This window comes from Oncorhynchus masou, chromosome 29 (assembly GCF_036934945.1).
Source record: "Oncorhynchus masou masou isolate Uvic2021 chromosome 29, UVic_Omas_1.1, whole genome shotgun sequence".
Classification (NCBI taxonomy): Eukaryota; Metazoa; Chordata; class Actinopteri; order Salmoniformes; family Salmonidae; genus Oncorhynchus; species Oncorhynchus masou.
The window spans coordinates 20,582,393-20,595,161 of NC_088240.1; the positions used below are offsets into that span (position 1 = coordinate 20,582,393).

The 12,769-nt window shown below is 47.5% G+C and overlaps 1 protein-coding gene across 4 annotated transcripts in view; it reads right to left on the minus strand.

Moving 5' to 3' along the window:
• The window catches only part of arhgap20 (Rho GTPase activating protein 20), a 61,473-nt gene that overhangs the window by 31,833 nt on the left and 16,871 nt on the right, over window positions 1-12,769 (minus strand). For all 4 annotated transcript variants that reach the window (XM_064944226.1, XM_064944225.1, XM_064944228.1 and 1 more), the window contains one exon: window positions 9,650-9,820. In XM_064944226.1, the coding sequence (XP_064800298.1) occupies window positions 9,650-9,820 (171 nt within the window). The remainder of the gene's footprint in view (window positions 1-9,649; window positions 9,821-12,769) is intronic.

Sequence of the window (12,769 nt, forward strand, 5' to 3'; positions counted from 1 at the left end):
TCATAGCCAAACGTGAACAAAACGGAGCGATTTGTCCTACACAAATAATATTTTTTTGAAAAACTGCACATTTGCTATGTAACTGAGAGTCTCCTCATTGAAAACATCCGAAGCTCTTCAAAGTTAATGATTTTATTTATTTGGTTATCTGGCTTTTATGAAAATGTTGCGTGCTACATGCTACACAAAATGCTATGCTAGCTTTGCATACTCTTACACAAATTAGTCAATTTCTATGGTTCAAAAGCATATTTTGAAAATCTGAGATGACAGTGTTGTTAAGAAAAGGCTAAGCTTGAGAGCAAACGCATTATTTTAATTTTATTTGCGATTTTCAGAAATCGTTAACGTTGCGTTATGCTAATGAGCCTGAGGCTTTAGTCACGATCCCGGATCCGGGATGGGGAGTTTCAAGATTAAACAAGATATTTTGTCACAAAAAGATGCTCGACTATGCATATAATTGACAGCTTTGGAAAGAAAACACTCTGACGTTTCCAAAACAGCAAAGATATTGTCTGTGAGTGCCACAGAACTGATGTTACAGGCGAAACCCAGATAAAAATCCAATCAGGAAGTGCCGCATTTTTTGAAACCGCCTCATGCCAATGACTCCTTATATGGCTGTGAAGAAGCTAGGAGTCAGCTTACGTTTTCCACGTTTTCCCCAAGATGTCTGCAGCATTGTGACGTCTTTTTAGGCATTTCCATTGGAGAATGGCTGTAAGAGACCATATAGGGTGAGTGGACGTATGGTGTCTCCGGGAGAAAACCTTGCGTAAAATACTGAGGTAGCCATTTTTCCAATCGTTTCTTATGAGAAACCAACTGCCTCCACGGATATATTATCGAATACATATGTTAAAAACACCTTGAGGATGGATCCTAAACAACGTTTGCTGTGTTTCTGTCGATATTATGGAGCAAATTTTGAAAAAAGTTTGGCATTATAGTTTAAACCTGTTAAGGCTCGGGACAATACTGCCCCCTTTGGCTGAATTGCGTGCCCATTGTAAACTGAAAAGAAATCTGTCCAAAATTGCTAATATATGCATTTAATAATTATTATTGAATAGAAAACACTCTAAAGCTTCTAAAACCGTTTGAATTATGTATGTATGTATAGTAGAACTCACAGGGCAGCCAATCTCCCAAACTAGTTTTCTCATCAGGAAAGTTGGGCCAACTTTGACGTCATCGCCCCCACCCTTCCCAACCAGCTATGGATCTGGGAACAGTTTCTATGTCTTCCGCGAGATGTCTTCTATCAGTAGAGCGTTTAATTGTGCAAATCCCGCGAGCTTTGACCCTTTGGCAGGCAAAATACTGGGTGTCGCGAGAAAATAGATGCGCGTTTGTAATGGCGTTTGTAATGGAGTCGGACCGAAATGCAGCGTGTTGGTTACTCATGTTTTTAATGAATGAATCGCGGTACATGAAATAACTGATATAAATAAATAACAACAAAACGGAACGTGAAACCTAATTACAGCCTATCTGGTGAAACTACACAGAGACAGGAACAATCACCCACGAAATACACAGTGAAACCCAGGCTACCTAAATACGGTTCCCCATCAGAGACAACAAGAATCACCTGACTCTGATTGAGAACCGCCTCAGGCAGCCAAACCTAAACTAAACACACCCCTAATCAACCACAATCCCAATGCCTACAAAAACCCCAATACGACAACACAATAACATAAACCCATGTCACACCCTGGCCTGACTAACTAATTAATTAAAACACAAAATACTAAGACCAAGGCGTGACAGCGTTCTGGCGCGAATTGTACACAGTCATTCCTCCGTTCCAGATTGTCTGAGAGGAATTGCTTTTGTCCGGTTGAATCGCCAATTGTTTTGTACGTTAATAACATCCTAAAGCTTGATTCTGCACTTAGTTTGACCAGTTTAGTCGACATATAATATGTAATTTTTAAGTTTGATGCGCAACCCCTCGGGACCAGAAGTCATTTTGGATGCATTTCAGCTGGAACTTGTCGCATTTGCTAATACAAAGACACACGACTTGAAACCAAACGATGTTTTGGGTAAGTATGACTCCTTCCACTACATTCTGATTGAAGACCATCAAAGGTAAGGGAATATTTATGTTGTATTTTGTGTTTCTGTTGACTCCAACATAGCGGAGAAATATTGCTTATGTCTGAGCGCCGTCTCAGATTATTGAATAGTAAACGATTTCTGTAAAGTTAAAAAGAAATGTGACAAAGCGATTGCATTAAGAAGCAGTGTATCTTTCTAACTATACAGTGCCTTGCGAAAGTATTCGGCCCCCTTGAACTTTGCGACCTTTTGCCACATTTCAGGCTTCAAACATAAAGATATAAAGCTGTATTTTTTTGTGAAGAATCAACAACAAGTGGGACACAATCATGAAGTGGAATGACATTTATTGAATATTTAAAACTTTTTTAACAAATCAAAAACTGAAAAATTGGGCGTGCAAAATTGCCCCATTCTCCACTGAGTTTTCCCCCTTTGAACTCCTCTTTGGGAGGAGACCATGCAGCCTACTATATCTTGGCAAGGAGGTGTGGGAAGCCCAGCCAACCTCCTTACGCAGTGTGGTGGAACACGTATAGACGATGAGGGAGTGGATAACAGTCATATGGCCATTGGTAAGGGAACGTATGGAGAAGGCCCAGTGCGCCCAAGCCGGGGTACCCAGCCCCGAGAGTTCCATGTGTCTGACAAGGTGCTCATTATAATCCCCACCACAGAAAGTAAGTTCCGGACAATACGGCACTGGCCATATGAGGTGAAAGAGAAGCTGGGACCCATAAATTACTCCGTACGGCAGCCGGGGAGACGGAAACCTCAAACAGATTTACCACGTGAATCAATTGAAGAGGTGGCACGTAAGGACAGCCTTGGCAGTGTTGTGGACAAAACCCGGGATATCAACTGGAGCAATGAGGACCTCAAACTGGCCCAAAAGCAAGCGATCCAGGAGCTCATCTGTCACGCCTTGACCTTAGTTATCTTTGTTTTCTTTATTATTTTGGTTAGGTCAGGGTGTGACGAGGGTGGCATGTGTGTTTTTGTCTTGTCTATGGTTTTTTGTATATCTATGAGGTTTTGGTTTGTCTAGGTAAATGTAGGTCTATGGTGGCCTGAATTGGTTCCCAATTGGCTCCCTCATTCAACACCACGTCCTCACCCAGCCTGGATAAACGGTACAAGGTGGAGTACCTGGGGTATTTGATTGGATGTGGGAACGTCAAGCTCCAGGAGAGGAAGGTCCAGGCGGTTTGTGACTAGCCCATTCCCCGCACCAAGACACAGGTCAAGTCCTTCCTGGGGCTGGCGGGATACTATAGCGGGTTTATCCCCAACTTTGCGGCTATAACCTCTACCCTTACCGATCTGACCAGGGCCTGCCTCCCGAAAACAATGAAGTGGTCAGATGAGGCCAAAGCGGCTTCAGGCGCTTGAAGGAAGCCCTGTGCTCCCATTCGGTTCTCGTGAGGCCCGATTTCCAGGTACCGATGCTGGTGCAGACGAGGCCTGGTGACAGATGGAGTTTACATCACAGGGCAGTGGCTCCCTCTGCTGGATGTGTCAGGTCTCGAACTGGTCCTTTTCTTTATTGGTTTAAATAAACACCCTTAAAACTGAGATATACTAGTCCGTGTCTGATTTGTGTAAATGTCTAGATCAAACCCCCTGTTCTGCCACAAGACACATAAACACATAAATAAACCTATATACTGTACACATGTCTCTGTCTGTGCACACGTGCACACCTCCGATACACACACATGTCAGGATTTGGCCAGGGTTGTTCCGGGTTTTTGTCAGTAGATGTCCCCATTGTGCTTTTTGTCCCTGTGTTTTTCCCTTGATCCCCATTATTGTTTGCACCTGTGTCTCGTTTACCCTGATTGTATTTAAACCCTTTGTTTCCCTCAGTTCTGTGCTCTGTGTTTGTATGTTAGCACCCTGCCCTAGTGTTCTGTGTGCTCTTGTCGATTCCGGGTGAAGTTCTTGTGGTATTCTGTTTTTTGTTTTTGTTTATTTTTTGGTGAGTTTCTTTTGAGGTCTTTTTGTGTTTTTCCTACCACCTTTTGGATTTGCCATTTTTTGTATTTTAGGATTTTTTCTTTATTAAATACACCGTCTTAAGTACTGCTGTGTCTGCCTCATCTTCTGGGTTCTGCTGTCTATTCGTGGCTCAGTTGGTTAAGTGACTGTTTCTCACTCCGGAGACCCAGGTTCGAAACCGGGTCCTGACAGAAACACAGAGCCAAAAATGAACCCAGAGGCAGCCAGTTCCCAGGACCTTTTTGCCACGCTGTCCCACCACCAGGAGACTGTCCAACGCCACGAAGTCGCCCTGGTTCAGCAAGAGGCCTTAATGGCTAGACATTCTCATCTTCTGTCGGAGATGCTGACTTCCATAAAGCAGATATCTGATCGACTTACCCCGGCAACGGTTCCCGTCCCAGTACCTCAGGTTCACGTACCCATGGCAGTTAACCCCCTGGCTGAACCTCGTCTTCCACCTCCCCAACGGTTCTCAGGTGATCCAAGTGCTTGTAAAGGCTTTCTCACTCAATGTTCTCTCTCCTTTGAGCTGCAACCTTCGTCGTTTCCCACCGACCGGTCTAAGATCGCATATATCATTACCCTGCTGTCGGAAAAAGCCCTGGCCTGGGCTACTGCTGTGTGGGATGCCCATAGTTCCTGCTGTGCCAGCTACTCTGCCTTTGCTGAGGAATTCAAACAAGTGTTTCAAGGCCCAAGCAGTGGTTCTGACTCAGCCAAACAGCTCCTGACTCTCCATCAAGGTTGGCGCAGCGTGACGGACTATGCCATCCAGTTCCGCACGGTGGCAGCAGCGAGTGGCTGGAACAACGAGGCGCTCACGGTGTGCTTTCTGAAAGGCCTTTCCGACACTATCCAAGATGAACTGGCCACTCGGGAACCACCGGACAATCTCGAGTCCCTGATCAAGTTGGCCTCACGCATTGACCAGCGTCTGAGAGAGAGAGAACTCAACCGTAGACCTCTAGCCCCTATCAGTCCCAGCTCCGAGTCTCCACCTTTATCATCGCTGGCTCCACCGGAACCCATGCAGATTGGACGCATCTCCCAGGCTGAGAGAGACCGCCGGATGAGGGAGCGACGCTGTCTATATTGCGGCAAACCGGGCCATTTCCGTTCCACGTGTCCCGGGCTCCAGGGAAACGCTCTGTCCCGTACAGACCGGGGGAACTGTAACGGGAAACATAACCTCCTCCCATCCGTCCAACTCCCGTCTGCTCATTCCAGTCACCCTCTCCTGGGACAACCACAAGCTTCACCTTCAAGCCTTGGTAGACTCTGGAGCCGCAGGTAACTTCATGGATGGTGTCTGGGCGAAGGAGAATGGCGTTCCCTCTGAACCTCTAAGTGACCCCATGAGGGTTACTACATTGGATGGAAGCCCTTTGGGATCTGGACTTGTCACTCATGTCACTACCTCCTTGAGACTTTCAGTTTCACAACACCAGGAATTGATGAACTTTCATTTGATCTCCTGTTCCGAGTTCCCTCTCGTCCTTGGATACCCCTGGCTTCACAGCCATAACCCTCACATCGACTGGTCTGTGGGCACTATCAAGCAGTGGGGTCCTACGTGCCAAGCTACTTGTATTTTCCAGAATTCCCGAGTTCTACTCCCGAGTCTTTAGAATCCATCGACCTGACCCGAGTTCCCGAGTGTTACCATGACCTCAAACTGGTGTTTAGCAAACAGAGGGCCACCATGCTACCACCCCATAGATCTTACGATTGCCCCATCGACCTGTTTCCGGGCACTTGCCCCCCAGGGGTCGGATCTTTTCCCTATCTCCACCCGAACGAGCTGCTATGGATACCTACATCAAGGACTCTCTGGAAGCAGGCCTCATGCGTCCATCAACCTCCCCGGCGGGTGCAGGGTTTTTCTTTGTGGCCAAGAAAGATGGTGGATTACGTCCTTGCATCGACTACCGGGGACTCAATGACATAACCGTCCGTAACCATTACCCGCTACCCCTTATGGCCACAGCCTTCGAGCTGCTCCAGGAAGCAGTTGTTTTCACTAAGCTTGACCTGCGGAACGCATACCATCTTGTGCGGATCAGACCTGGTGACGAGTGGAAGACCGCTTTCAACACGCCTACTGGTCACTATGAATACTTGGTGATGCCCTTCGGCCTGACCAACGCCCCCAGCGGTGTTCCAAGCGCTCATAAACGATGTGCTTAGGGATATGCTTAACATATTTGTGTTCGTTTACTTGGATGACATCCTCATCTTTTCGAGCTCCCTTCAAGAACACACGAAGCATGTCAGACAAGTACTCAAACGCCTCCTGGACAGCCATCTGTACGTTAAGCCGGAAAAATGTGAATTCCATTCATCCCGAGTACAATTCCTGGGATTTGTAGTGGAACCCGGTCGAGTCCAAATGGACCCTAGGAAGGTAGAGGCGGTAGCGGATTGGCCCACCCCCAAATCCGTTAAGGATGTTCAGCGTTTCCTGGGCTTCACAAACTTTTACCGCAAGTTCATCAAGAACTTCAGTTTGGTGGCAGCTCCTCTCTCAGCTTTAACCAAAGGTGGCAATGCAAGGTTTGTGTGGGGAAGAGAAGCTGAGACGGCCTTCCAAGGACTCAAGCAGCGCGTCCTCTGCTCCCATCCTGATACTACCGACTACGGATGAACCATTTGTGGTGGAGGTAGACGCATCAGAGGTTGGTGTTGGAGCTGTCCTGTCTCAGAGGGGTGAAGACAAGAAGCTTCATCCGTGCGCTTTCTTCTCACACCGGCTTACCCCGACTGAGAGGAACTACGATGTGGGGGATCGTGAACTCCTAGCGGTTAAGATGGCATTGAAGGAATGGAGACACTGGCTCGAGGGGGCTTCTCACCCGTTTCAAGTGCTTACGGACCACAAAAATCTGGAGTATATCCAGCAGGCGAAGCGATTGAACTCTAGACAAGCTAGATGGTCTCTTTTCTTCAATCGATTCCAGTTTATCCTCACCTATCGGCCCGGGTCGAAGAATCTCAAACCGGATGCCCTGTCCCGAGTCTACGCTCCTGCCATTCGAGATGACACGGACATGCCTGTCCTTCCTGCTGCTAAGATTGTGGCTCCGATCTCGTGGCAAGTTGAGGATACCGTGAGACGTGCTCAAGCTAGCGAACCGGACCCTAAAGGAGGCCCTGCCAATCGGTTGTTTGTTCCCAAGGCAGTGAGGACTCAGGTCCTTCTGTGGGGGCACTCCTCTCGCCTCACCTGTCATCCGGGCGTAGGTCGCACCTTGGAGTTCATCCAGCGTAAGTTCTGGTGGCCTACCATAAGAGAAGACGTTGCCACTTTCGTCAATGCCTGCCCCGTGTGCTGCCAGGGCAAATCTTCTCACCTCCGCCCTCAAGGACTCCTTCACCCTTTACCTGTTCCCCACAGACCCTGGTCCCATATCTCATTGGACTTTATTACTGGACTTCCTCCATCCCATGGCAATACTACTATCCTAGTCATAATCGACAGGTTTTCAAAGGCGACCAGGTTCGTCCCTCTGACTAAGTTACCTTCTGCCAAGGAAACGGCTGAGTTGGTAATTAATCATGTGTTCCGAGTCTTCGGCATTCCTCAAGATGTGGTTTCTGACAGAGGTCCCCAGTTCGCCTCAAGGTTTTGGAAGGCCTTCTGCCAACTCATGGGGGCTTCTGCCAGTCTATCTTCAGGGTACCATCCGGAGTCCAACGGCCAAACAGAGAGGATGAATCAAGAGCTGGAAACCACCCTCCGATGTATGACTCGTGACAACCCGTCCACATGGTCATCCTTTATTGTTTGGGCCGAATACGCGCACAACACCTTGCGCTCCTCCTCCACTGGTATGTCCCCGCACGAGTGTCAGTTTGGCTATGCTCCTCCATTGTTCCCGGACCAGGAGGCAGAAGTCAGAGTGCCTTCAGCCTTGAGGTTCGTCAGACGCTGTCGGCTTATGTGGAGGAAGACCCGTCTTAATCTGATGCGTTCCTCACAGAGGTATCAACAACAAGCCAACAGACGTCGCCGTCCCGGGCCTACCCTGCGCCCCGGCCAGAGAGTCTGGCTTTCCACAAGAGACTTACCTCTACGGGTGGAGTCTCGCAAGCTGTCCCAAAAATACATCGGTCCCTTCAAGGTTGCCAGGAGAGTTAACCCAGTTTCTTATCGCCTACACTTACCCAGATCCCTTAAGATTAATCCCACATTTCATGTGTCATTGTTAAAACCTGTTGTTTTTTCTCCCCTTGTCCCGGCAGACAGACCTCCCCCTCCGCCTCGTGTCATTGGAGGCCAGCCGGCTTATACCGTCCACCGGATACTGGATTCCCGCCGGGTGCAGCGGTCCTGGCAGTATCTGGTGGACTGGGAAGGCTACGGTGCTGAGGAGCGCTCCTGGGTTCCTGCCAAAGACATCCTGGACCCTGACCTCATTCGTCAGTTCAGGGTCCTCCACCCTGAGAGAGCTGGTAGGAACGTCAGGAGCCGTTCCTAGGGGGGATTCTGTCAGGATTTGGCCAGGGTTGTTCCGGGTTTTTGTCAGTAGATGTCCCCATTGTGCTTTTTGTCCCTGTGTTTTTCCCTTGATCCCCATTATTGTTTGCACCTGTGTCTCGTTTCCCCTGATTGTATTTAAACCCTTTGTTTCCCTCAGTTCTGTGCTCTGTGTTTGTATGTTAGCACCCTGCCCTAGTGTTCTGTGTGCTCTTGTCGATTCCGGGTGAAGTTCTTGTGGTATTCTGTTTTTTGTTTTTGTTTATTTTTTGGTGAGTTTCTTTTGAGGTCTTTTTGTGTTTTTCCTACCACCTTTTGGATTTGCCATTTTTTGTATTTTAGGATTTTTTCTTTATTAAATACACCGTCTTAAGTACTGCTGTGTCTGCCTCATCTTCTGGGTTCTGCTGTCTATTCGTGGCTCAGTTGGTTAAGTGACTGTTTCTCACTCCGGAGACCCAGGTTCGAAACCGGGTCCTGACACACACATACTCCTTCCTAACTTCCTAGCCTTCTATTTTTCACCCATAATGTAATTATAGCTGTCTCCACTGTATGGGTCAGCTCCACCCAGGGGCACGTGATGTTGAATATAGGTTGGAGAGAGAGTCCCGGTTCTACTGACACAACATCTCAGCAACGTTGGTTCAACACCCTGATCGTTGCCTGAAGGTTGTGTTGTGGGTGGGGAGCCCCTCGGTGGTCTTTGATCTGGGATGGATCAAATGGATTTGATTGGCTGAGAGGTAATTATAGGCTGGATAGGAGCGATGGAGGGATGGAGCAGAGCGAAGATGGGATAAGAGAGGGATATGTCTCACAGACCTGGAACGGGTGTTTTTAGACTTGCTGGAGGGAAAAGAGATGGAATGCTGTTTCACTCGCACGCACGCACGCACGCACGCACGCACGCACGCACGCACGCACGCACGCACGCACGCACGCACGCACGCACGCACGCACGCACGCACGCACGCACGCACGCACACACACACACACACACACACACACACACACACACACACACACACACACACACACACACACACACACACACACACACACACACACACACACACAGAGAGAGAGACTCACTTGGCCTTGGCGATGAGGAGTGTGTCAGTGAAGAGGAAGAGGTGTCTCTCCTGTGTCTGTGAAGCGGTCTGCAGCTGGGTGTGGGCATGGGCCAGGAACACCCTCCATGGAGAGAGGAACGCCTGCACCAGGGGACACTTCTCTGGGCTGACTTGGGACAGGCAGTTCTCCCTGTCAACACACACACACATCACACACTGTTAGAATAACAGGTCATCAGACAGTAGAGGGGTCATTTCACGTTGGCTCCCAATGGGCCAATGGGTCTAGAGGATAACTGTTTGGGGTCAGACTGAGAGGAGGTGTGGGTCCCCTGGGTTGAGTTTATGGATGAACCCTGTGCTCCCAATTTTGGTCATACAATTACACATGCAAAGACACACAGAAGCACACAGATATAACCTCTGTATCAGGTTCTAGGGAAAGATATGTCTTTCTGAATGATGTCAATATCTGCAAGTACAGTATCATGGGCAAGTACAGCAGATGGAACACGTTGGCCTTTTTCCAGGAACAACGGAAATAGTTGCAGGGCTCTGTCCTTTCCTGTTTACAGCAGGCAGTAAGATCGGATTCTCAGCTCACATTCGAGAGATAATGGCCCTGTACACACACGGGTGCGCACACAAATATTCCTAACCACCAACCCCAGAGAACTCCCTTCAAACAGTTTCTTCCTAACACTGGGAAGAACCAAAAAGCTTGGCATCAAATATCCCTGCACACTCATTTTACAGATCTCTTTTGTCATTGACTTGTGTAATTAATCAGTTATGTATTGTAATTACCTAATGAAAGACAGAGTGACTCCGATGTGCCTTGGTCTTTCTATGTTTTTAAAACTCTTCCTATTCCAAAAAGAGTGAGTGAAAGAGAATCACAGACTAAGGTCTTCAGTTTCCTATTGATTCATTGCTTCTGGGTGAGTATTAAAGGCCGGAACCATGATTCAAAACTCGGGTGGAATTTGTAGGGAAAATTGGGAGAGGTTCATACCCCTGGACCCCTAAAAATTCTGAAATATAACCCTAACTAACAACATAACAGAAGACCACTTAGAACAAGCATCAACAACTCTCAGGGTGATTATAAAACCATATCACACCTTCCTTCTCTAACCGCTTTTCTTAATACATAATATATCAAGGAAGTGTCTAAGTCATAGAGTCCACACACACACAGAACAGATTCACATAATATCTCTCTCTCCTTCTATACAGACACCAAACTTCCATATTCAACCCACATCCCTTCCCCTGAATGGTTTATTGGCAGCTGAGCTCCTGTTCCATTGAAGCTGATGGATGATTGGCTAACAACACCATTGTGTGTCATATAATGTTGATAAATTGGACAACGAGGTAATTTGCATACACACCACATACACGGCCATTTTTGTTGGGGAACAGTCCTGTGGAGCGAGATGTTGACTTTTCAGAAAAGGGTTGTTTATTCTCGGGGGGCTCCTGTGGGGTAAGGCCTCTAAGCCCAACCTTGTGAGACAACAGCACAACACAGCATACTAATGTCCCAGCATACCTTTAGGGAGAGAATTGTGAATATTGATGAGCCTGCCATCACTATATCAGACCTAGTAGCCAATCAGAATGCCACCCTCTTATCCTGATTATGGTCACATTGGCTTCCCTTGATGTACCCCGTACCTAGACTCTCGCTCTCTCTCTCTGTCTCTGTCTCTCTCTCTCTCTACCTATATCTCTATCTCTACCTCCCTTGCTCTCTCTGACACACACACACAAGGAGGTGGGGTGTGTCAAGGTTACCGGGGGCTGCAGCCAGGGGATGAGGTCACCCTGGTCCAGATGTGTGTGTGTTGTAACACCCCCCCCCCCCCCCCGTCTGGATGAGAACATCTGTAGGAAGAGACCCCCCACACATTACACATCCTTATAGGATCTTAATAATGGCTCAACTCCTTGCTGTCCCCAGTCCACCTGGCCGTGCTGCTGCTCCAGTTTCAACTGTTCTGCCTTATTATTATTCGACCATGCTGGTCATTTATGAACATTTGAACATCTTGGCCATGTTCTGTTATAATCTCCACCCGGCACAGCCAGAAGAGGACTGGCCACCCCACATAGCCTGGTTCCTCTCTAGGTTTCTTCCTAGGTTTTGGCCTTTCTAGGGAGTTTTTCCTAACCACCGTGCTTCTACACCTGCATTGCTTGCTGTTTGGGGTTTTAGGCTGGGTTTCTGTACAGCACTTTGAGATATCAGCTGATGTACGAAGGGCTATATAAATAAATTTGATTTGATTTGATTTTAAACCTAACCTAGTAATCGTATGCCTAACCCTAACCTTAAATGAAGACCATCAAGCAAATATTTGTTTTCATACATTTTTATGACAGAGACAATTTTGACTTTGTGGTTATGGTAACTAGTGACAACACAGCACAACCCAGCATGCCTTTAGGGAGAGAATGGTGAATATTGATGAGCCAGTCATCACTATTTCAGGCTGACGAGCCAATCAGAACGCCTAACGAATATCACCGCCCTCTTATCCTGATTATGGCCACACTGGCTTTCCTTGATGTACTCTCTATCTCTTTATCTCTCTCCCTCTCGCTCTCCCTCTCTCACTCTCTCTGACACACACACACACACACACACACACACACACACACACACACACACACACACACACACACACACACACACACACACACACACACACACACACACACACACACACACACACACACACACACACAGTGCAGCTGGATAAACAGCTGTCCCTCAGATGCCACACACACACAAACCCTACCTCATCTCCACAATAAGTATGTTCTCTAAGCTCTGTGACCCTCCTGCTCTGTATCCCCAAGACAGACACATTACATATCCTTATAGAACACTGTCCTTTTGCTTTGCTCTGGTTAAATTCTGTGTGTTAGTGTTTTCTCTACCATATACACTCCAACAATGAATGGCCAACAGCTCCCCTGAGAATTTGAGCTAATTTATTGTCGAGGCTAATTTATTATCAATTTGTCTGCACCTGTCAAGACCTAAGTAGTGAACTTGACTTCTCAGAGGTGCACAAAAGGTTTAACAGTTTATGATGACAATCCGAGGGAAAGGTAAATCAATTGT